General features: G+C 48.1%; 1 protein-coding gene and 1 long non-coding RNA gene across 3 annotated transcripts in view; one reads left to right on the forward strand and one right to left on the reverse strand.

Annotated features, from left to right (window-relative positions):
• The window catches only part of LOC129529361 (uncharacterized), a 68,367-nt gene that overhangs the window by 20,744 nt on the left and 21,616 nt on the right, over positions 1-26,007 (forward strand). The gene's annotated exons all lie outside the window — the stretch shown is intronic.
• On the reverse strand, positions 9,599-11,105 carry CLDN14 (claudin 14). Its single transcript, XM_019017817.4, has one exon. It carries the CDS (start codon positions 10,638-10,640, stop codon positions 9,921-9,923), a length of 720 nt encoding a protein of 239 aa, XP_018873362.2. The 5' UTR covers positions 10,641-11,105; the 3' UTR covers positions 9,599-9,920.

Here is a 26,007-nt window from a genome sequence, read left to right on the forward strand (position 1 = left end):
CCGCCACCACGCCCGGCTAATTTTTTGTATTTTTAGTAGAGATGGGGTTTCACCATGTTAGTCAGGATGGTCTCAATCTTCTGACCTCGTAATCTGCCTGCTCGGCCTCCCAAAGTGCTGGGATTACAGGCATTAGCCACTGCGCCTGGCCAGGATGTATCTTAGTTCTTAATGTAGATCTTTGTTCGTTCATTCAATCTGATTCTTTTTAAGCCCTTTCAATTTGGAAATTCAGGTCCCCTTTTAGTTCTGGAAAATCTACTTCAATTTTTTTTTTTTTTTTTTGAGATGGAGTCATGCTCTTGTTGCTCAGGCTGGAGTGCAGTGGCACAATCTCAGCTCACTGCAACCTCTGCCTCCTGGGTTCAAGTGATTCTCCTGCCTCAGCCTCCCAAGTAGCTGGGACTACAGGCATGCACCACCATGCCTGGCTAACTTTTGTATTTTTAGTAGAGATGGGGTTTCACCATGTTGGACAGGCTGGTCTCGAACTCCTAACCTCAGGTGATCCGCACGCCTTGGCTTCCCAAAATGTTGGGATTACAGGCGTGAGCCATTGCGCCCAGCCTATTTCAACATTTTTAAAGATAATTTTCGCTCATCCGTTTTCTGTATTCTTTTCTTTTAGGGACTCCTACTTGTCAGATGCTCCACCTCCTACAGAGAAGTTCTGTGTCCTTCATCTTCTGGTGCATGGTTCCCTTTTATTTGTGTTGTAATCTTTGTTATGCTCTAGATTGTTTTCTCTGCTGTATATTCCAACCCTTTTGTTTACTTTTAAAAAATGTATTTATTTTATTTTAAACTTTTAAATATTTTATTTAAATTTTTTAAATTTAAGAGACTTTTCCATTTTCTAAGCTTTTCATAGCTCACTGCAACCCTCACCTCCCGGATTCAAGCAATTCTCCCACCTTAGCCTCCCAAGTAGCTGGGATTACAGGCACCCGCCACCACGCCTGGCTAATTTTTGTATTTTTAGTAACAATGGGGTTTTGCTATCTTGGCCAGGCTGCTCTCAAACTCCTGGCCTCAAGTGATCTGCCCGCTTCGGCCTCCCCAAGTGCTGGGATTACATAGCATTCTATTCTTATAGACAAAATGTGACCTTGAATTTTTCTGAGAATAGAGATTTTTTTTTTAATTTTTTTAGACAAGGTCCCACTCTGTCACTCAGGCTGGAGTGCAGTAGTGCAATCATGGCTCACTGCAGCCTCGACCTCCTGGGCTCAAGAGATCCTTCCTCCTCAGATCCCAAGTAGATGGGACTGCAGGTGCAAGCCACTACTCCCGACTAATTTATTTTTTGTATAAATGAGGGTCTTGCTGAGTTGCCCAGGCTGGTCTGGAACTGCTGGCTTAAAGTGATACTCCCAACTTGGCCTTCCAAAGTATTGAGATTACAGGCATGAACCATCACACCTGGCCTAAATTGAGATTTTCTTCCCTGAATCATCTGTTTCCTCTGGTGTCAGGTGTTTTCTCTTTGTTCGTCTTTTCTCTCCCTTTCATGATGCAGTATTTCCTCAAATGTCTGGTGACTCTTTGGTGTGTGAGGCAATACAGAGGCTGGCAGGGAGTGTTGCTTACATAAGCAAGGTTTGTCAAAAGGGGGGCTTCCCTTTAGCCAGAGAAAGTAGGAAACTGGGTTTACCCCCAAGGATTTCTCAAATGCCAGAAGTAGAGGGCTTCGTGGGGAGGTGCCAGCACTTGTACTACCCACCTTATAAGTTTCTTTCCAAATGGTTTATTTGTTTTTCTGTTTTGTTTTGAGACGGAGTCTCACTCTGTTGCCCAGGCTGGAGTGCAATGGCGTGATCTCGGCTCACTGCAACCTCCACCCTCCCAGGTTCAAGCGATTCTCCTGCCTCAGCCTCCCAGATTCAAGCGATTCTCCTGCCTCAGCCTCCCAGGTAGCTGGGATTACAGGTGCCTACCACCATGCCTGGCCAATTTTTTTTTTTTTTTTTTCCATAGAGATGGAGTTTTGCCATGTTGCCCAGACTGGTCTCGAACTCCTGAGGTCAAGAAATCCTCCCACCTCAGCCTCCTGAGTAGCTGGGACCATAGGAGAACATCACCATGCCCGGCTAATTGCTTTATTTGTGGAAACTGACGTCTTGTTACATTGCTCAGGCTGGTCTTGAACTTCTAGGTTCAAGCAATCCTCTCACCTTGGCCTCTCAAAATGCTGGGATTACAGGCCACCATGCCTGGCTCATTGTAGTTTTAATGGGAACCAGATTTGATTTTGGAAAAATAAAGGCATGAAATGTTCTGCCTGGGTACTATGGAGCAATTTGTAGTTATTACCAAGGTGAATGCTATTTTTTCTTTTTCTGAGATGGAGTTTTGCTCTTGTTGCCCAAGCTGGAGTGCAGTGACGCCATCTCGGCACACTGCAACCTCCACCTCCCGGGTTCAAGAGATTCTCCTGCCTCAGCCTCCCCAGTAGCTGGGATTATAGGCATGTGCCACGACACCTGGCTAATTTTTGTATTTTTAGTAGAGACGGGGTTTCACTATGTTAGCCAGGCTGGTCTCAAACTCCTGACCTCAAATGATCCGCCTGCCTTGGTCTCCTAAAGTGCTGGTTACAGGCGTGAGCCACTGTGCCCGGCCAGAATACTAAATTTTATAACAGAAGTATCTGAGGGGCTATAAATGGAAAAAGAGGATACCGCTTCCACTCAGAGGGTTGTCTGGGATGTCACCACCATGCACACATATCAGGAGGGAGCTGGGAATCACTTGCCATCCAGGTTCAAGGTCATCCAAGTATAGCACTGGATGTTCCCATTCTCACAACCTCTTCCCCATTCTGGGCCTTCACTGCCTCCAACTCATGTCAGCAAGATCATGATGAGCTCCTACCTAAGGCGGGCCTCAGCTTCCCCAGATACCTGTTGAAGCCACTAGACCAAAACTCTCCTATATTTTCCGGGCTGGTCAGTCTTACCTTCTGGCTATGTCTTATGCTGGTTGGGAACTTACACAAATGCTTTATTTTGGAAAAATGCCTGGGATGACAAAAAACAAATCCGAGACCTCCCCAGAGCTGGAGGCCTTGGAGGCTCCCCGGCAGGAGCTGGTGGGCTCCCGGCAGGAGGGAGAGCTTGAGCCAGTCAATCATTTACCCAGCAGGCATGGGGAAGGTGGTGAGCTTTTCAATAGAAAGCCCTCAGGAGAAAGGAATTAAAGTGCGTATTGTGCTGGGCTTTCCTGGGGTGAAGCTGGCAGAGCAAGAAGTGAGGCGAGGAAGAGGCAGGTGATTAGCCCCCGGAGGGGCTGGGCCTTCCCTGATTTATGGGGTGACCCTCACTGGCCTTTCCCAGGCAGGAAATGGGCTGTTTACTAATGCCTTCCCCCTGCCACACACCTGTGAAAGCCAGTTGGTAGTATTTTAAAATAATTTACTAGAATGAAGTTTCTGTGTTTTCCTTTGGATAGTTGCCCAGTAACTGGCTTTGTGTTTTTTATTTTTTAAAAAATGGCTTAAAATATGCAGGATCTTAAGCTTCAATATTTCTGTTTGTCTCTGTCTTTGTCTCACTATCTGTCTCTCTCTCATACACACACACACACACACACACACACACACACACACACACTCACCTGTGTCTCAGGCAAGAAAGGGGTCCTCACCCTAGGAGATGTAAGATGGCTTTTCTTTAAATCATGGAAGTCTTAGTTAATTCTTTTTAAACTAATTCGCCGCTGGCTCTGGGGCTTCTCTGCTTTCTCCTCCTTCCTGCCACAGTGACCTTAAGCCACAGAGCATTGCCAATTCTAATTTTGTCTAAAATTGGTGCTTCTGGCAGAAGAAATGTGCTGTTGGCTTGCCTTTGAGCTTTGCCTGCCTCGGGTTAGCAAGGCCTCGGTCAGGGACTCTGTCTCCAGTCTACGCAGCATGCAAAGACAGCCATGCTACCTGCCCTGACAGGGGCATCTGATGCCAGGTGAGGAGCCACCCATTCTGTTTGTAAGAGATGCAAAAACTGCCTTTGGGGGAATTGCAATTCATTCCCTTCAAGGCACTGAGATGGCCCTTACAGTGCACAGATGAAAAACCACTGCCAACTTAGCATTGTATTCTAGGACAAATAGGGGAAGGCTCACTCTGAGAATGAACGATGGGCCCAGGTGCTTGCTGGCCTCAGGAAAGGTGCTCAGCTCCACCTCCTGTTCTGCTGCCCTCTCCTCCCCTGAGACCCACACACATGAAGTCCTATTGGGTCTCCATGTAGCTCTTAGGAACTATTTTACTAAACTGTTGCTTATATGCAGTAGGATATTTGAAGTTCCAGTTGCATGAAAGTTTTCTCATGGTGAAGGGACTTTACGGGCATCTTCAAGTCACGCGAGCAAATGCTTTACTTTTCTCAGCCCCAGTTTTCCCGTCTGTGGAAGGAAGGTGAGGATGGTGCTGACTTCTTGTGTGGCTGTGAAGATCAAAGGTGGTAAATCTGTGCTGTTGATTGCTCCCTCCTCCTTGAAACAGGCTCTGCCCTTGGCTTCCAGGACGCTGCTCTTTTGGTTCCCCTTGCCCCCTGGGCATTTCTCACCTGGCTCCTGTGCTGAATCCCCCGGCCTGTGCTAGCTTCTATATGCCACTCTCTCTAGGGCTCGGCCCGGTCTCTCGGGTTCCTCATCTATATTCACTTCCAGTGTGATCTTTTCTAGTTGCATGGTTTAAATTCCATCTCTGGGCCAATCTCTCCAGCTCAGGGCTGTCCCTGAACTTATATATCTAAGTACCCACTCAACTTCTCCACTCAAGGCAGCTCACACCAAATAGATGAGAGCAAACTTGATCTACCTCATCAACACCCATTCTTTCTGGAATCTTCTTAATTTCAGAAAATGGTAATGCTCTTCTTCCAGTCGATCCAGTCCCAAGCCTTGGCGTCATCTTTAAAGCATCTTTCTTTTTTCACTCTGCATGCCTGGCCATCAGGAAACCCTATCAGCTCTACCTGCAGACCCATCCCCATCTCTTCCCACCTCTCCACTGCCACCACCTAGTCCAGACCCACATGGAGTCTACCTGCCTGGATTGTCACCATCCATGCTTCTCCTTCTGCCTGGCAGTGGGGGACAGGGGGACTAAGGCAGGGAGGCAGGATGGCATTGTGGCCAAATGTGGGACTTTGGGGCCAGGATTTTTGGGTGCAAATTCTGGTGCTGTCTTTGATTTATTACTATCAAGAAATTGATTGTTATTATACACATTTCAAATTGTGCTGTAGTTTTCAAATTATTTCCATTCAGGACCACAGTGGTTGACATGAAAGTGGGATTTCTGGGACATTTCAGAAGCCTTTGATTTCAAGAGGCTAAATCTATGAAATCAATTAGGGCGTGTTGTCCAAGAGGGGAAACAGGTGCTTTCAGTATAGGAGGGGGCGGCTCCATCTCGGGAAACAGCTTCCCAGAAATTGCCTGGGAAAAAGGTTACTTTTTCTCTAGGGTCCTACAGGGTGGAAGATTCCAGTGCCTATTTAAAGGGAGGGATGAGGAGCACTGGGAGCTCCTAGGCTGTGAAGGCATCAGGCCTGGCAATCAGTGGGAAACCAGGGCGACCCCAAGGACTGAAGACCGACGCCCCCTTCCCTTCTAAGTCTAGAGCCTCCCTTAGTGCTGGGCCCCTGAGACCCCCTCAATGCAGGGGTAGGGGACCAGAAAACATGGCTGACTTTAATTTACATTTTTTCCCCATAATGACTTTAGATCTCTCTGGATTGGAGCCAAATTTGATTTGATTAAGAGAAATAAAGAAATGCAGCATTCTTAATCCATAAGAGTCATGCTGTAAATTTACGCCTATAACAACGGTTTTCTGGAACACATGAGTCAGACTCATGTTCCCTTTTCAGTCTGAAATGTGGGGTTGTGCATTGTACTTCCACAAGGAGATCATGCTTGTGTTGAAACAACCTTGGTTAAGAAATCCTAGTCCCAAAGATTTGGGTGGATACAGGCATCTCTCATGGCCAAGGTTGTAATGTGGCAAAGAGGGGCTCAGAGGACCCGAGGAATGGCGAGAGCCAGAGAGAAGGGAGAGCCGGGTGCTGCATTCTTACACCTGTTTCCTGAGTGTGGGAACCAAGGTCTTACGAAGGTCAACTTCCTGTCTGAGCTGGCCAGCTTTTGGATGACGGAGCCACGCATATCCCTTCCTGTGTGCCAGTTCCTGTTTCCCATGGGATTCCATCTTGGCCCTCTGGGTCTGACATCACCTTTCATCCAATCCAGCTAGGACCCAGTTAACACAAGCCCTGTAGAGTGATGGTTCTGCCAAGAGCCGAATATGGCCACGAAGCAATTCCCTGAGTTATTTGGATATAGTCTGGACATAAATGTGCTTAGATTATAGGTCACATGTCTTCTTGAGTTAATGTATTCACCCCTTGCCTACCTGTCTGGGTTCAAATCCTGGGTCTTTTTCTCACTTGCTCTGTGACCCTGGGCAAGTAACTTAATCTCTTTGTGCTTTAGTTTTCTCCTTTGTAAAATGGGGTTAAGAATAATATTTAGCTAGTTCGGTGGCTCACCCTTATAATCCCAGCACTTTGGGAGGCTGAGGCAGGAGGATTGCTTGAGCCAGCCCAGGAGTTGGAGATCAGCCTGGGCAAAACAGTGAGACCCTGTCTCTACAAAAAAAAAAAAAAAAAAAAAAAAGTCAGCTGTGTGGTGGTGGACACCTGTAGTCTCAGCTACTCAGGAGGCTGAGATGGGAGGATTGGTTGAGCCCAGGAGGAGGCTGGACTGCAGTGAGCTGTGATTGAGTCACTGAACTCCAGCTTGGGTGACAGAGCAAGACCCTATCTCAAAAAACCAAAACAAAACAGAAAAAAAAATACTATTTATCTCACATTGGATCAAATTAGTAAATGAAAAGTATGCCTGATACATAGTAAGTGATCAATAAATAGTAATCACTATTACTTTCACCTGAGGAGGAAAGCGAGCCATATGTTATTTCAGTAGTGACAGAATTCAGAGAAAGAGTTTGAAAAAGCTATTTTTTCATGGCAGGGTGCGGTGGCTTGCTCTTGTAATCCCAGCACTTTGGGAGGCCAAGGTAGGTGGATCACTTGAGGCCAGGTGTTCCAGACCAGCCTGGCCAACATGGTGAAATCCCGTCTCTACTAAAAATACAAAAATTAGGCAGGCATGGTGGCAGGTGCCTGTAATCTCAGCTACTCAGGAGGCTGAACTGGGAGGATCCCTTGAACCTGGGAGGTGGATGTTGCAGTGAGTCAAGATTGCGCCACTGCACTCCAGCCTGGGTGACAGAGCGAGACTCCATCTCAAAACAAAGTTATTTTTTCTTTCATTTGTAACAGGTCTATTAACTAGAATAACTTCATAAAACGCTTTCTGGATGGTGCCCATCAAGCCAAGACTGATAGTATCATTCTGTTGGTAGAAAATTTTTTTTCTCCTCTTTATGGATTCAGATTTATTCCTTTTTTATAACTTAAAGAATAGATGACAACTGCTTGTTTTATCCTAAATAAATGAGGACCTCTCAGATCTCAATGCCTGGCCTAAATAGCATGGCAGATCCCAGCGTCCTCAGCTTCTCTGTGGTCAGATAAAGGCCAAGATGTGTGGCACCCACTCCTTCCAGAAGAGTCATCTGTTGCCTGGGGTCTAGAGGTTCATACAAAACAAACAAGAAACCAGAAGCAGTGGCTCATGCTGGTAATCCCAGCACTTTGGGAGGCTCAGGCAGGAGGATCATTTGAGGTCAGGAGTTCAAAACCAGCCTGGCCAACATGGTGAAACCCCATCTCTACTAAAAATGCAAAAATTAGCCGGGTGTGGTGGCGTGCACCTGTAGTCCCAGCTACTTGGAAGGCTGAGTCAGGAGAATCGCTTGAACCCAGGAGGTAGAGGTTGCAGTGAGTGGAGACTGTGCCACTGCACTCCAGCCTGGGCACACAGAGCAAGACTCCATCTCAAACAAACAAACAAAAAAGAAATATGTAAGTATGTGTACAGCTGTTCCTTCAATCCTCCGCTCTTCAATATTGCTAGGAGGCCCCTGAGGGATTTTATCACAACATAGTTTATTAGGTATAAATCAGAGCCTAAAGCAATCAGAAGAGGGCTGCCTGGTGGGCACATGTTACTGGTGTGAGCCTTGGCCAGTGGAGAAGCAGGTGCCTGACCCACTCAGGCCAGGAGGAGGCACCAAGTCAGGAGAGCATTAGCAGGCCTCAGGCCTTGCTGATTCCAGGGCTCTGGGCTGTGGGCTGCTTGGCCTTCCCTTTTGACACCAGTTCTCAAGCCTCTTGACCACTGTACTAGAGCCTCCCTGGCACTGATGCCAGGGTCTCAGCAGGCCACTCAAGCGAGCCTGGCCAGCTGGCTACCGGGTCTCTTCCCTGCACGCAGTGACTGCTGGAACCCTGACTCCCAGACCGCAGAGAATAGAGGGACTTCACGTGACAGCCCCTCTGTGTGTAGGTCTCAGGCCAAGCCCTTCCATGGAGTGAGCTGTTTCCTTCCACATTCAGAGCCTCAGGTTCGGAACAGAGGCATGAGCAGATGCTGTCCGAGGTGGGCCAAGGACATGAGCCCATGTCAATGTGAGAGCAGGCCCAGGCTCCCTGGGCTGCTGGGGTTTGTGTGTTACCATGTGACTTAGATCACTGCCAGCAGGGATCAGCAGTGTTCTCAGAGCCATCAGGCTTCCCCCAGCTTCCCAGACATTTTTCGCAGCTGCAGGAAGAGCCACAGATGCTAGGACCTGTTCTCATGGCAGCCAGGATTGGCCACCCCAGAAAAGAAGCCAGTGAAGTCCCAGTGGGGCCCTTGGGGGCAAGCGGCGCTCCTAACTGGGCTTTTTGCCAAAGCCTAGAAAGCTAAGACACCGGCCATGTTTCACTCCGTTTTTCCTTTTTTTTTTTTTGAGACAGAGTCTCACTCTGTCGCCCAGGCTGGAGTGCAGTGGTTCAATCTCGGCTCACTGCAACCTCTGCCTTCTGAGTTCAAGTGATTCTCCTGTTTCAGCCTCCTGAGTAGCTGGGATTACAGGTGCCCATGACCGCACCCAGCTAATTTTTGTATTTTTATAAGAGATGAGGTTTCAGCATGTTGGTCAGGCTGCTCTCAAACTCTGACCTCAGGTGATCCGCCCGCCTCAGCCTCCCAAAGTGCTGGGATTACAGGCATGAGCCACCGTGCCCGGCCCCGTTTCCTTCTGACTCTTGTTTTTTTACCAGTGGGGACCTATTGCTCACAGGAAGAAAACAACATCGTCCTTATTTAGTGACTTCTGGCAACTGTCTTTTTCCGAGGAAGCCCCTTCCCTTCTGCCCTGCCTCTGAGTTCAAGCCGGGATGCAGCTCCTAGTGTTTTCAAGCGTCTTACAGATGGAGATCAGCCCCGTCTTCCTCCAACATCCCCATCCCACATCGGAGTCAGGACTCCACGGTGCTGTGGTCAGCACGGCTGCACGGTCCTGCAACCCTGAGCCCCAGTGGGCTCTGACTGTGGTTACCAGCGCCTTAGGAGACAGAATAACAGTCTGGAAGCAGAAACAGAGACTGTCCATTTCATAAACAGCCACATCCACAAGGTTTATTCCTGGATCACAAACCAACCCCACTGACCAAACTCCCAAGTCACTTTATATTAAACTTGTTATCAAATCGCCCACATAAATATATATAATAAATACAAAAACAGACAGGATTTTTTTTTTTCAGTCTTTGGTATAGAGAGCTTTCTCCTCTTATTTCCCCCTCTGTCCCTGTGCTCTAAAGACATTTCCTCGCATTCACATTATTTCCTTGGATACAAAAATTGCCCAGAAGTAAACTTTGTGCTGGAACCCCTGCCTCCATTGACAGTCCCGCCGGGGACCCAGCCCACAGCAGCCCAGGGGAGAAGCAGGCCATGGGGACTCACACGTAGTCGTTCAGCCTGTACCCGCTGTGCGTGGCCGAGGTCACTGAGGGGGCCCGATTGTCTTTGTAGGCAGCTGGTGGCTGGTAGGCAGGTGCGGTGTTTGCAGTGGTCATGGTGGCCCTGGGCGGGGCCTGGTAGGGCCTGTAGGGTGCCTCGTCCTGGCAGGACAGGCAAAGCAGGGTGCCACCAATGAGCGAGAGGGACGAGGAGATGAAGCCCAGGTACAGGGCCTGGCCAATCTCGAACTTCATGCCGCTGGGCAGCAGCGGGTTGTAGAAGCTCTGCACCACGTCGTTGGTGGTCCAGGAGACGGCCACCATGCACAGGAGGCCGGCCAGGATGAAGAGGGTGCCACCGAGGATGGCAAAGGTGGTCTTGGCGGGTGTGCCCTTGGCACAGCGCGTACACTTCATCCCGATGACGGCGCAGGCGCAGGCTATGCCCGAGAGCAGGCAGGAGATGACCATGAGGGCACGGGCAGCCTGGAGGTCTTGGGGCAGCGCCAGCAGGGATCGGTAGATCTGGCACTGGTAGATGCCCGTGCTGTGCCACACACACTCCATCCAGAGCCCTTTCAGGTAGGACACGGCCGTGAGGATGTTGGTGCCCACGTGCGCCGTCCTCCGCCAGTGCGGCAGGATGGTGGTGATCAACGTGCCCACCATGCCCAGGAAGCTGAGCAGGAAGCCCAGGAGCTGCACGGCCGTGCTGGCCATGGTGCGGCTGCCTGCCTAGGCCAGCCAGGCAGCTCCCTGGGCCCTCGGGGTCACGCCGCTCCTCAGGTGCCAGCCGGAGCCCTAATGAAGCCAAGGGAGGCGGGAGCAGGGAGAGAAAGGAAATGGGTTAAAGATTATCTCATGCACTTATTTCTGTCACCGAAACCAAGTTTTTCATAGGCGGTTGGTGTGGCAATTAGCATGTTCTCAAAAATAGTTTCTGAGACTTCACTGGGTGGGAGAGTAACTGCTTTCCTGGGAAGGCGGGATCTGAAGGGATGACAGCTGGACGCTGGCCTCAGGGAAGGGTTCCAGCCACCTGCCGGAAGTTCTGCTTATGTCCACCCTTGAGCACTGCTGCTGCATTGGCATCTCCTGTCCTTCCTGGTTCATCAGTAACCAGGAATAACAGTTGTTAAATCAACATGTATTATTCATGCCTTGGACTGACAGTGCTAAGGTGTGTGCCAGCTGTGACTTAGAATATGCCCCTGGGTGGTTGTCGGGATGAGGGGTTTTCTGAAGTAGGCAACTTCCCCACCCACGTGCTCGGGCAGGGAGAGGTTTAGTTCCCTCGGCAAGTCAGATGCTGCCTTCAGAATTCCAGAGCTGGATGTGACCTAGAGATTGTCAGCTGATGCCGGGGCAGGAATTTCCAAGGTCACAGCTCCTCAGGAGCTGCTGCAGGAGCACGGGCCAGCATCCCTCCTCTCCAGCACGGACCTCCGCTCCCAACACGCTCCCCATTCACTATGCCTGCTTGTGACTGGTGAGGGCTGTCCGAGGGTGACTTTATTATAAAACAGAGGCTGCTACCTGGCTTTCAGGGATATGGGAATGCCGAGCCCTTTCAAAGGCTTTTAAAGAATTCTTAGCATACCAACATCCAGGATACTTTTTCGGGACAAGGACCCAGCATCTATATAGGGCCAGGCATATAGAAGACACTAGGGGCCAGGCACGGTGGTTCACGCCTGTAATCCCAGCACTTTGGGAGGCCGAGGCAGGTGGATCACCTGAGTTCAGGAGTTCAAGACCAGCCTGGCCAACATGGTGAAACCCCGTCTCTACTAAAAATACAAAAATTAGCCAGGTATCCCGTAATCCTAGCTACTCGGGAGGCTGAGGCAGGAGAATCGCTTGAACCAGGAAGGCTGAGGTTGCAGTGAGCCGAGATCGCACCACTGCACTTCATCCTGGGCGACAGAGTAAGACTCCGTCTCAAAAAAACAAAACAAGCAAACAAAAAAAAAACCACTAGGAAATATAGAAGGAAGGAAGGAAGGAGAGAGGGAGGAAGAGGAGGGAGGGAGGAAGGAGAAAGCAAGGAAGGGGGAGCACAGAGAAAGGAAGGAAAAAAAGGAAGGGATGAAGGCAGAAAGGGAAGGGAGTGGAAGTCTTGAGTGGACCACTAGCTTTTCTCTCCTGCCTGGGGCAAGGTAATCAGCGAGACCGGGCATTAGCAGCGAGCATTAGGAGGTCCCGGCCCTGGCTGCGCCCATCCAGTGGGCGACCTGGGGCTCAGCTTCTTTTTTGGTTCTGAAGGGAGAAAAGGGAAGCGTCTCTGCTGATGACAAGTCACTTCAGCGTCCCAAACCAGCAAAGAATCAGTAGGCAAAACCTGCTTCTTCTTCTGCAGAGAGCTGAGCCTCAGTTAAGCAGTGCAGGCTGCAGGCAGGAAAAGCGGGGCTGCAGGGTGTTGCCCATGAGACCCTGGGACATTGTCAAGAAATCCCCAGCGGGGCTCGGCGGCTCACGCCTGTAATCCCAGCACTTTGGGAGGCTAAGGCGGGTGGATCGCTTAAGGTCAGGAGTTTGAGACCAGCCTGGCCAACATGGTGAAAACCTGCCTCTACTAAAAATACAAAAATTAGCTGATCGATGGTGGTGTGCACCTGTCATCCCAGCTACTCAGGAGGCTGAGGCAGGAGAATCGCTTGAACCAGGAGGCGGAGGTTTCAGTGAGCCTGGATCGTGCCACTGCACTCCAGCCTAGGCAACAGAGCAAGACTCTGTCTTGAAAAATAAAATAAAATAAAATAAAATAAAATAAAATAAAATAAATCAATAAATAAATCCCCTACTAGATGTAAATCACTTGGTAAGTAAAAAATTAATAACTGATGCTTCCACTGGGAGTCTAAACCATCATCTTGCTAATTTAAAAACATATACTGGGTTTAAATACTTTGGCATTGTAGGGGGTAATTGGTTCTGTCCTGGTGAATGAACAAACAAAAATAAATAATAACAAAACAACGTGGTGCCTCACAGGACACGGAGTGGACTGAAGGCGTGTCCAGGTGATAGGGTTTGGATTTGTGTCCCCACCCAAATCTCATGTCGAATGGCAGTCCCCAGTGTTGGAGGAAGGGCCTGGTGGGAGGCAAATGAATCATGGGGGTGGACCTCCCCCTTGCTCTTCTTGTGACAGTGAGTGAGTTCTCACGAGATCTGGTTGTTTAAAAGTGTGCAGCACCTGCCTGCTCCCCTCTCTCTCTTCCTCCTTCTCCGGCCGTGTCATGCCTGCTTCCCCTTTGCCTTCTGCCATGATTGTAAGTTTCCTAAGGCCTCCCCAGCCACGCTTCCTGTACAGCTTGTGAGAGCCAATGAAACCTCTTTTCTTTATAAATTACCCAGTCTCAGGTAGTTCTTTGACTCAGGTTGCATTGCGAGAACGGACTGATACACCGACTATTTTTCTGCTGCTGTTTTTCTGCTGCTGCTTTGGATGACTATTTGTTCACAGCCCAGAATTTGCCACACGCACTATGCACGATGCTGGCTTTGCACAAAGCCTCTCTTCCCTCCACTCAGCAAGCACTCACTCTGTCCAGGGGCTGGGGATGCCATCACAGTCCTTGCTGGCCAGAGAAGGACCGGGGCCGGCTGTCCTATGGTCACTGCCCTGGGGGAGGTGCTGGCAACAAGGCCAAGGTGGCCACCCTGATAGGCACAGCCAGAGGGGGTGCCAGCGGACCCACCCTGCACCCTGAGCACACCGATGGCACCAGCTGACTGAGCCTGAGCATGGTTTGAACACTGACACATTTCCTAGTTTATTCCCAACAACCTAATGTGGCAGTGACTGTTACCATCCCCTTTTTACACATGGGGAAACGAGAGGAGCAGAGGATGAAAGTTCTATGCCTGGCCTGGCTAGTGTTCTTCTTGGTGTCATTTCCCCTTTAAACACTACCTGCTTCAATGACATAGGACTGAAGTTAGTGCAAGGGCTGAGGGATGGTGTGAGCGACAGATTCTCCTTCCCACAGAGATCTCAGAACAATGGCCTTGCCCCTTTTGCAGTGGTTTGGGCAGCCAGGGCAACCAACTGCCCTGCTTTGCTAGGGACTGAGGGGTTGCCCAGGACAGGGACCTTCAGGGCTGAAACTAAGACAGTCCCAAGGAAACCAGGACCAGAGGCTCCTCCAGGTGCCCAGATCTCCGAATGGCCTCTGAGATCTCTTCCTGCCCTGCTTTGAGGCTGCCTCAGGGCTGACGGCCACACAGGGTGTCCCTGGTCCAAGCATAATGGGGCTTCTTGCAGCTCTCACTGTCAAGGTCAATAATTAAGTATACAGACCCTAAAGAATGTGGCATAAAAGCCAAGCCCATTCGGCTAGGCAAGTGGACCAGAGGTTTATTGGATGTCTAAATATTTATGGAGAGCAATGATGGCTAATTTTAGAAACCATTAGGTTGCTATTTTTAAACGTGTGCTATAAGGATTTGCTAATTTAAGAAGTGAGTGTTAATGAGCCCCCAACTCCCAGACACAAGCTCCCCAACCTGCTTTCCTTCTTCCTTACCAGCAGCTGCTATTGGCATTAGGTAATAATTCAACTTCCCCGCAACTACTTTTCACTTTGGGGCCTTTCAAGGGAAAAACAACTTTAACTGAACGCATCTCCCTGGAAGCCACATAAAATTCCTCCGTGATGCTCCGGAAGCGCCCTGCCCTGCAGGGCTGTTTGTATAGGAAGGAACTAGCCCAAGCCTGGCCTCCCAGGGGGAGCAGCCCATGCAGGGCTGAACTGGTGTTCACCTGTGGGCTACCATTTTCCTGCAGCCATGTGTGTGCATGTGGGAAGATTTGCTAGAGAGATACGGGTCCAAAACAAATAGGGTTCCAAGCATCAAGCTCTAGAAAGCCCTCGACAGGCTGAGTAGTGGTGGGAAGGCAGAATCTAACAAGATGTGTTAGAGGATCAGTGCTGGGTCCTGCATTTGGGTTCACAAAACCCCAAAAGTACAATCCTGGGTGGGGAGTATGTGGCTTAGCTGCACCTGAGAGCAGGATTTAGGGCTGAGTTTCCCAACGACAGCATCTTGGAATGCTGCATTTGCAGGATGTCTTGTGTGGAGGACACAAATGTCAAATATGTTTAAGAAAACCTGCGTGACTGTAGGACTTCTCATAGCTGGAAACGTGTCAATGTGCATCGTGACTCTCCCAGAAAATGTCTCATGTGCAGCATCCGCTAAACTTATTTGAATAGGGACACCCCCCTGCACCCCCTTTACCAAAGAACAATTTGCAATGAAATCACTTTGGCACAATAACTTGGACTTGGCAATGGTGAGATAGAGTGGGTTGCTGTATTAGTTTGTTCTCATGCTGCTATGAAGAACTGCCCGAGACGGGTAATTTATAAAGGAAAGAGGTTTAATTGACTCACAGTTCTGCAGGACTGGGGAGGCCTCAGAAACTTACAATCCTGGCAGAAGGTGAAGCAAACACATCCTCTTTACATGGCAGCAGGAAGGAGAAGAATGAGGGCTGAGCCGAGGGTGAAGCCCCTTATAAAACCATCAGATCTCGTGAGAACTTACTATCATGAGAATAGCATGGTGGAAACCACCGACATGATTCAATTACCTCCCACTGGGTCCCTCCCCACGACACGTGGGGATTATGGGAACTACAATTCAAGATGAAATTTGGGTGGGGACACAGACAAACCATATCATTCTGCCCTGGCCCCTCTCAAATCTCGTGTCCTCACATTTCAAAACACAATCATGTCCTTCCAACAGTCCCCCAAGGACTTAACTCATTTCAGCATTAACTCAAAAGTCCGAGTCCAAAGTCTCATTTGAGACAAGGCAAGTCCCTTCTGCCTATGAATCTGCAACATCAAAAGCAAATTAGTTACTTCCTAGATAGGATGGGGGTACAGGCATTAGGTAAATACCCCTATTCCAAATGAGAGAAATTGACCAAAACAAAGAGGCTACAGGGCCCATGCAAGTTCGAAATCCAATAGGGCAGTCACTAAACCTTAGAGTTTTGGTCGGCTTCATCCCCAGCAGAGAGAGTATCAGAAAACGACAGAGCTGTAAAGAATTTTGAAAATCTGTGAAAGGCACTTGTGAAATGCCAGAGCTACTATAGGCGCTTCCAACTGGCTCTGGTTTCAGGATCACCAGCTCTGAAGGGAGGGGGTTTTTCTGTGTGTGTCCATATAAACTTTTATGTTGTCTCCCTCTGTTTTCTCTGAGCTATGTTTTTCTTTAAAAAAAGCAGGGTTCTGGAGCACACAGTAGGGTGCCCTCATTTTGCTCACCTCCTGGCCCACCTGGACCCCAGCTGCGTCAACTTTGGCTCCAAATTAATCATCATTTCAACAGCAGTGGCCATGGGGATCGCCTGGCCAGGACTGAGGGGTGGACGTGTTGTTTACCAGCCTGCGTCTTGACTGCCTGGGGTCCCTCCCTGGGCATGTCTGTTTCATCCTTCACTTTGTCCTATCTTCGGAAGTCCTTTCTCTAGTTCTTCAGGGTGTGTGCTGGGGCCTCTGTCAGTCCAGGCTTCTTGGAGGGGTGCGGGGGTGGGACGGGGCCACCCTATCTCACCATTGGTCCAAGTGACTGTGCCAAAGTGATTTTACTGCAAGTTCTTCTTTGGTAAAGGTGGTGGTGGGGGGTGTCTCTAGTCAAATAAGTTTAATGGATGCTGCATATGAGACCAGGCTTCTTGGAGGGGTGCAGGGATGGGATGGGTGGGGTGTTTGAGTCCCTTACTCTCCTTAACGCTCAGCAGTCTCACCTGCTACTGTCACCTCATCCCTTGCAAAATCAGCCCCTGTGATGAAAGCTTTCCTATGGACACGCATTGCTCCGTGGCCCTTGTCTACCCACCTTGGTGAAAGAAATGTCAGCCCCAGATGGGAGGGGTGGAGGTCATCAGCGGGGAGCTGGGGCACAAGCCAGGTGTGTGGTGGAAGTTTCTTTACCCAGAACTGCCCTGAGCCCTACTGTGCAGGTAGAGAATTGGAGGATGTGGCCACCAGTGCCTTTTGCCTGCCATGTGGTCTGAACGGCTCTCGAGATGTTTGGGAATGAGCCATTATATATGTTTGCCCTCAAATGCTCTGACATGATGTTGGGTCCATTATAGAAACAGCGTAAAACTTGATTTGCTTTCTGTAAACTTATTAGAGAAAAATGAAGTGCCACCTTCAAATGAACATAGTCATTGGCCCTTCAGCATTGATGTTCAGCCACTTAAGAAAATGTCTGGTTCAAAAACCTGAATGTCCTCACTGTCACCCCAACCAAATGGCCTCTTCATTACTGTTTAGCTATTTCATAAATGCTTTAGGCTGGAGATGGTGGCTCACACCTGTAATCCCAGCATTTTGGGAGGCTGAGGTGGGCAGACTACCTGAGGTCGGGAGTTTGAGACCAGCCTGGCCAACATGATGAAACCCCGTCTCTACTAAAAATACAAAAATTAGCCAGGTGTGGTGATGCATGCCTGTAATCCCAGCTACTTGGAGGCTGAGGGAGGAGAATCGCTTGAAGGTTGCAGTGAGCTAAGATTGCATCACTGTACTCTAGCCTGGGTGACAGAGTGAGACTCTGTCTCAAACAAAATAAAATAAAATCATAAATGCTTGAATTTAGGAACTAAAAATAAACTCAAGGGAGATTTGGATTCATTTAGATAAGACATATTAGCAAAACTACCTAACACAGAGAAAAGAAAGTAACTCTTACGCTATGATGTATCTGCATGAAGTAACTTCAACTAGTATTACTTTTTTCTTTTTCTTTCTTTCTTTCTTTTTTTTTTTTTTTTTTGAGACAGAATCTCGCTCTGTCACCCAGGCTGGAGTACAGTGGCACAATCTTGGCTCAGTGCAACCTCTGCCTCCCAGGTTCAAGTGATTCTCCTGCCTCAGCCTCCTGAGTAGCTGGGATTACAGGCCCCTACTACCACGTCCGGCTAATTTTTGTATTTTTAGTAGAGAGATGGTTTCACCATATTGGCCAGGCTGGTCTTGAACTCCTGGCCTCAAGTGATCCACCCACCTCTGCCTCCCAAAGTGCTAGGATTACAGGTGTGAGCCACCGTGCCCGGCCTCAGCTAGTATTTCCTAAGGGCATCTTGGACACTGTGTTTCTTGATCATCTGAGAAACAAATGCATATCTTTTCAAGAAGCTTAGGGATACTTTAGAGGGGCTATTTTTAGCACATCTTCTTACGGAAATATGTAAGAATGATGAGAAAGCGATCAAGCAATACCTTGGAAAAACCACTTCATATTCATTTCAGATGGGCTATACTGTGGGGTGTTGGCTCTAAAAATAATATTTTCTTCATTACTATTCCAAACTTTCTGTAACTTTCCTTGGGTTATTTTTCAGATTGGCAGGCATCTAGATTTTAAATGTGTGAGGACTTTCTATACCATCCGCATAGAGTCTTTGATGCACTCTTTGCATGAGAGGCAGAGACGGGATACTTACATGACTACGACTTATGACTATCATGATAGTTACTGCTTGCTATTGTTATTTAGGAAAACCAATGTGAAATATCTTACTCAAAATCACACGGAAATGACACGTTCCATGAATTCCTCCTGTCTCTTTTGGATGAAGAAATAAAAATCTATTTTTTTATAACAAGAACTGATTCGAAGAAAAGTTTATGTGAATACAAATGAAAACCATGGATGCAGTTAAATGCTAACAGAGGCTATTTTCAACTCAGTAAGACTGAATGACCTATTGATTTACCGAAAACTACAAACTTAAGTCACCATGACCACAAAAATTAAAACCCTTCCCGGAGGCATTATCTCTCTCATTTCAACTCACCAAATTTCATTAGAATTCATTTAAAATGCAGTAGACCAACATTTAGAAATGAAATGAGTTTCATTTACTTAAATACATGGGTGCCTTTTCGGAGTGATTTTTCCCGACAAGACAGTCAGGCAGGTTTGCTGTGTTGCTGGTTTTTTGTTGTTGTTGTTGTTGTTGTTGTTTTTCATTTTTCAAGGTGCAGGTCATTAAAAACTTGTCATCTGAGATAAAAAAAATACTAGAAAAGTAAAACAAAACAAAAAAACAAAAACAAAAAACAATACCCCCAAAAAACCCAGGTGGACATACAAACATTTCCTCAAGCCTTAGCTGATTATTGGATGACTTATGGTTAAGTGTTCTGTGGGAACACTTTATCTAGGGGATGCGATGGATTGACCTGGTCCCCCAAAAGAGATATGTTGAAGTCTTCCCCGCTCCCAGTGCCTCAGAATGTGACCTTATTTGGAAATAGGGTCATTGCAGATGTAATTAGTTAAGATAAGGTCATATGTAAAATAGAGTGGCCCCTAAACCAATAGGGCTCGTGTCCTTATAAGAGGATGGGCATATGAAGACGGAGATAGAAAGAACATGTGCAGACGGAGGCAGAGAGTGGAGCGAGAAGTTACCAAGTCAAGGAACGTGGAGGATCGCCAGCAACCCGCGGAGAATCGCCAGCAACCCGCAGAGGCCCAGCAGGAGGCCCAGGACAGATGCTCCCTTACAGCCCTGGAAGGAACCAGCCTGCCCACACCTTAGTTTCAAGCTTCCAGCCTTCAGAATCATGAGAGAATAAATTTCTGTTGTTTCAGGCCTCCCAGGTTGTGGTGCTTTGTCATGGCAGCCCCAGGAAACAAACACAGCAGAGTAGCTGAATGGCGGCACGGGGAATTACAGAGAAAATGCTCGGCCAGGCCCCATGGCACAGGCCTATAATCCCAGCACTTTGGGAGGCTGAGGTGGGAGGATCACTTGAGCTGAGGAGTTCAAGACCAGCCTGGTCAACATGGTGAAACCCTATCTCCACTAAAAATAAAAAAAAATTAGCTGGGCATGGTGGCTCAAGCCTATAATCCCAGCTACTTTGGAAGCTGAGGTGGGAGGATGGCTTGAGCCTGGGAGGCATAGATTGCAGTAAGCAGAGATTGTGCCACTGCACTCTAGCCCGAGTGAGAGAGCAACATCGTATTTCAAAAAGCAAACCAACAAAAAAACCTCATTTGTGATTATAAGAACTGCGTCCCCTTCCAGGACAGGCATTGAGTGTGATCTGGTGGCTTCACATTTGTCATTGATAAAAACAGGCCAGGTGCAGTGGCTCACACCTGTAATCTCAGCATTTGGAAGGCCAAGGTGGGAGGATTGCATGATTCCGGGAGTTCGAGGCCATTCCTGAGCAGCATAATGAGACCCTGTCTCTACAAAACACAAACAAACAAACCAAAAAAACAAAAAACAAAGCCATGGTTAGCTTCATGTCCCACAGTGTGGAGGACAAAATCTAAGGAAAAGGTAGAGGACATGGAGAAAGAAGAATCTGGAAAGTCCCCTGCAAATTTGAAAATTCAAGTGCAAACACAATCTATAGTAAGTAAGCCATATAGTAATCAAATGACTCAGCTTCTCCAGGCTTAAAAAGTGTGTGAATTCGCTTAGCTCACAGAGAGTTTGGGGGGGCTCATGTCTCCAGCTTGTGTGCAATTGGCTGGGGTGTACCCAAATTGGTGACTGACCTTTTCAGGCTGGGTGTCTGGTTTTCTTAAGTCAACATGTCTTGATTTCATAGACCATAAAAGCCCCAAATTTGGGGCAGAGTCCAGATTTGAATAAGGTGACTCAGAAGCCTGCTGAAGCTTTACCTTGGAAATCCAGCAGAGCCCACTGGGCTCCCCCTTTAGTCAGGACTTACACCAAAATAGAAAAACAAAGCAAACCCCAAACAAGCAATAGGACATTGTCACACCTGGCTGAAAACCTTCATGAATAAGACAACTATTCTGTGAATTTCGTAAGCCTCTGAAAATTATTTACTTGAGAATTGAACTGGGGATAAATTGCAGTGGTTAAAATGTGGTGTCAAATGAAAACATAAGGCTAAGATTTTCTAATGGTAAGGAAAATACTATTAAACATGAGGTTTAAAACTCATTCTCTGTAAATTTAGCCTTTGAAGCCCAGGTGCTCCAAAGCAGTTAGTTGTTAATGATAAGAGTAAAAACAGTCATAGTTAAAGTTCCAGAGTGTTTATGATATGCCAAACATGTGCTAAGTGCTTCTATGGGCATGTAATGAACTCTTAAACAAATCTCAATATGCATTTTGCCATCTTTATTTACAGATAGGGAAACTGAAGTGTAGAAAGGTTACATAACTTGTCCAAGGTTACGTCTGGGCTGAATTAGGGAGACCCAACAGGAGGTTCTTGTGATCTTTCAGGTAAGAGATGCCAGGAGGCCGAGCCAAGGTGGTGGAAATAAAGGTGGGTGCCAGGAAGAGGTCAGTTTCTATATTCAGGTGAGGCTAGCGGGATGTGCTGATGGTTTAGCTGCGGGGTGTGAGACACAGGTGCCTAAGGTTATTGTCTTGGGCAACTGGAGGAATGGAGTTGCCACTTATTGAGAGCTTGAAGAGGGTTGGAGATCTGGGTTTGGAGGATGTGATGATCAATTTTTTGTGTCAACTTGGCTGGGCCGTGGGGTGCCCAGATATATGACTGAACACTATTCTTCATGTTTCTGTGAAGTTAGTCCTTGGACAAGGTTAACATTGAAAGCAGATTGCCCTCCATAGTGTGGGTGGGCCACACCCAGTCAGGTGAAGGCCAGACTGGAACCAGAAAAAACTGGTGTCTCCATCAGCTCAGGCTGCCACAACAAAATACCACAGACTTGCTGGATTAAGCCACAGAAATTAATTTTCTCACAATTCCGGAGGCTGGAAAGTCCAAGACCAAGGTTCTGGCTGCTTGGATTCCTGGTGGAAATTCACCTGACCTCTTCTTTGCACGCAGGCAGAGAGAAATCTTTCTCTCTTTCCCTTCTTTTTAGAGCACGAATCTCATTGTGAGGGCACCCACCCTCATGACCTCATTGAACCCTAATGACCTCCCAAAGGTCCCGTCTCCAAATACTATCACATCGGGGCTTAGGGCTCCAGCATAGGAATTTTGGGAGAATGCACATGTTTAGTCCATAACATGCAGCCTCCCCTGAGCAAGAAACTCTCTCCAGCAGACTGTGTTTGACCTTTATTTCCAACATCAGCCCTTCTCAGCTCTATAGCAGGCTGCCTTCCAACTGAAACTGCAGTGTCAGTGATCCTGGGTCTCCAAACTACTAGCCCACCCTGCAGAATTTTATTTTATAGATGGGGTCTTGCTATATTGCCCAGGCTGGTCTTGACCTCTCAGGCTCAAGTGATCCTCCCACCTCAGCTTCCTGAGTAGCTGGGACTACAGGCATGTGCCATCACGCTTGGCTAATTTCTAAAAATGTTTTGTAGAGATGGAGGTCCCACTATGTTGTCCAGCCTGGTCTTGAACTCCTGGGCTTAAGCAATCCTTGGCCTCCCAAGGCTGTTGGAATTACAGGTGTGAGCCACTGTGCCTGGCCCACCCTGCAGATTTTGGACTTGCCAGCCTTGAGAATCATGCAAGCCAATTCCTTAGAATAAATAGATCTCTTTCTATATAAATGCACATCCAATTGGCTCTGTTTCTCTGGAGAACTCTGACTGATACAGAGGATGAAGGGCAGAAGAGAGGAATTTTCTTTTGGACTTGTTCAGTTTGAGATGTCTGTGCCTACCCACCTGGGGATAACCATGGTTGCATATGTAAGTGCAGAGTTCAGGGAGGGACTGAACTGGAGGAGTCTGTTTGTGTCACCACCGCATGGAGATGGGATTAAAATATGGGATGGAGTCTCTTAGGAGGGAACGTTAGATAGAGAAGAGCAGGGGCTCCAGGGCTGATTCTAGGAACCCTCCAACATCAGGGGAGGGATGAGGATAGAGGTAGGAAGAGGAGCCAGCCACGGGCTGTAGGAATGGGCGATAGTGAACGATCGACCCAGAGGAGACTGGTGAGGGAGGACAGAGCTCCATGTTGGAGAGAGCAATCTACTGTGTCAAGTCAAGTAATCTGATAAATCAAGTCATCTGATTGCTGAGAAGTGATCGCTGGATTAGCAACATGAAGGAAATTGGAGACCTTGATAAGCTCAGTTTCGGCGGAGTTGATTGGAGTGGGTTCAAGAGAGAATAGGGACAGAGGGACAGGAGAGAATGAGCCCAGAGAATTCTTTCAAGAACTTGGACCCTCCAGGGGAATCAGGAAATGAGGCAACAGTTTTAGGACGGGGTCCAGGGCCCATAGACCTCAGGATATCTGTCAACTCAGCTAGGAAAAAAAGTGACATCTTCTATTTCATCTACCTCTCACTGACAATTAGCATTTCCTTCAATCCTGAATGGAGGCAGCCACCTACAGCAATATGACCAGTGCCTGTGCCTTAATCAGCAATAGAGACCATGATATTTTGCATCGCATTACAGGCGTTGCAGATACCTGCAAAGGACATTTATCACTGTAACAATTTCAAATGGTACTTATAAGATGCTTGCTAGACCTCATGATGTAATGCATTAATAAGGAAGGTCATCCATTACTAGGAACAGAATTGCACTAAAATATTTTGATAACTATGTTTTACTATAATTCACTTCCTTTATAATCCTGCCTGTTATGTGTTATATTACACATTTAAAAGCATTGTGCCGAGAAGAATACATCAGCTTCGCCAGATTGCCAAAGGAATCCCAGGCAATCCCCATCCCGCCACCCAGAACAACACCGATAACAAAAAACAAAACCAAAAGAGTTAGAAACCTCTGCCAGTGGGATGTGTAGGCAAGAGAGGACCCTTGTTTTGCTGTTGTTTTGAAGATGAGAGACACGGAAGCATGTTTGCATGCCTGAGGAAATGGTCCAGCGAGGAGGGAAACATCTGTAGGGGCAGTAGGGATCCTGTGTGCACATGGAGAGACCAGCTCTGACCGGCATGCAGAGAGCTCACTCCAGAACGGCAGGGGAGGCAGGAGCAGGAGGCTGGGGGAGATGTCAGTGGGCAATAACGCATGTTCTGAGTTTGCTCTAAGTTTCTCAGGGAAATAAGAAGCAACATGATGTCTTGAGACAGGAGATGGGGGAGGAGGTGTGGGAGGCTTGAGCACAGAGGAGGAGACCACGGTCATCCAGGAGAATGACAGCAGGCCTGGACCAAGTCAAGGGGTCAAGTGCTGGTCAGTGCCGGGTGCAGGTGGGGCAAGTGGTCCTGCGGGTACCATAGACTATCACGCCGGACAGCCTTTCCCAGCACCATCAGCTGCACTGTGAGGGTCCCAAGTGGACAAAGGGGTGGACTGGACCTGGTGGGGATTTTCCTAGGGGAAAATGATGAAGGCAGACAGCCAAGGGAAATATGCGTGCACACAAAGGTGTGGACATCATGGCGGGCCGTGGAGTCAAAGCTGGGATGGAGGGACATTGAGGACAATAGAGAAGGTCTGTTCATCCTGGAGAAGTCACCTGGATCAGTGGCCCTCCACCCTCCTGCTGTAGCTTCAGCCCTTGGAGATCTTTAAAAAGATCCGGATGCCCTGGCTACCTCCAGAGATTCTGATTCGCTGACTGGGGTGGGGTCCATGCATGGGAATTTTCTAGCTCCTCTCCCGCACTCGGTGATTCTGATGTGCAGGCAGGTTTGAGAACCACTGGCTTATTTATTTCATTAAAAATTACTTTTCACTCTGTTGGCCAGGCTGGAGTGCAGTGGCGCAATCATGGCTCCCTGCAGCCTCGACCTCCTGAGCTCAAGTGATCCTCCCGCCCCAGCCTTCCGAGTAGCTGGAACTACAGGTGTGAGCCACTGCACCCAGCCCCGCTGGCTTCATTGATTTAACTTTATTTTATTTTATTTTATTTATTTTATTTTATTTTTTTGAGACAGAGTCTTGCTCTGTCACCCAGGCTTGGAGCGCAGTAGGATTACAGGTGCACGCCACCACACCCAGCTAATTTTTGTATTTTTAGTAGAGACGGGGTTTCACCCCGTCTAGGCTGGTCTCAAACTCCCGACTTCAAATGATCTGCCCTCCTCGGCCTCCCAAAGTGCTGGGATTACAGGCATGAGCCACCACCGTACCTGGCCTGATGTAACTTTTAAAGGTCCTATTAGGAGCTTTAAAGAGTCCAAAACGGTTTAACAGAGAGTCATAGTTCAGATGTCTGTTCTGCTGGGCCTGCCTGCTGAGTGCAGGCTCTCTTTGGGATCTCCTGAGATGGAGACAGGTGTCCCTGGCCTGTCCCTGGAATATTGTCTCACCTACCCATAAGGCTAGGCTCTCCCACTCCCTTTGCTTGAGATCCTCTTCTCCAGCTACAATCTTACCTTCCCTCATGTGGCCCTGCACCCTTGCCTTCTGCCATCTAGAAAAAGTGGTTAGGGGGAGGTTCTTTATTTATCTTGTTACCTTCTGGCTCTTACCTTCCCAGAGCCCCACGGAAGCCTGTTCTTACAACCTGGGTCCTCTTCCTGGGACCCCAGCCCACTGTGGGCAATGAGCCTCCCTCATTGTTAATCTTGGCCAAGAAGTTACCCCGCAGGCATTTATATTCTAATGGATGACTTTTTTTTTTTTTTTTTTTTTGAGTCAGAGTCTCACTTTGTCACCCAGGCCGGAGTGCGGTGGCGCGATCTCAGCTCACTGCAACCTCTGCCTCCCAGGTTCAAGTGATTCTCCTGCCTCAGCCTCCTGAGTAGCTGGGATTACAGGCGCCTGCTACCATGCCTGGCTAATTTTTGTATTTTTAGTACAGACCAGGTTTCACCATGTTGGTCAGGCTGGTCTCTAACTCCTGACCTCGTGATCCACCCGCCTTGGACTCCCAAAGTGCTGGGATTATAGGCGTGAGCCACCGCCCTCGGCCCATGGATGACCTTTGAAAACAAATCTCCTCCTGGCCCAGGCCCCAAAGGATACACTCACAGTGGTGAGAATGATTGGGTCAGTCTTCCAGAAAAGCCTGTGATACTTTGATATAAAGACATTTAGAATTAATTGGGTCAGGTATGAGATTTCAGATTGCAGAAATCCTTGTGTAAGCAAAGGCCTTGCAGATAAAGTAGTGCGTGGCAGGTGTGGCTTAGTCTTTAGACATACACACAGTGGCCAGGTTGTGCATTTGCTCTGAAGAGTACCAGG

The sequence above is a fragment of the Gorilla gorilla genome, chromosome 22, assembly GCF_029281585.2.
Source record: "Gorilla gorilla gorilla isolate KB3781 chromosome 22, NHGRI_mGorGor1-v2.1_pri, whole genome shotgun sequence".
Lineage (NCBI taxonomy): Eukaryota > Metazoa > Chordata > Mammalia > Primates > Hominidae > Gorilla > Gorilla gorilla.

Bases quoted from the DNA above. Each gene is read 5' to 3' on its own strand.
- CLDN14 (XM_019017817.4), bottom strand. From the start codon at position 10,640: ATGGCCAGCACGGCCGTGCAGCTCCTGGGCTTCCTGCTCAGCTTCCTG.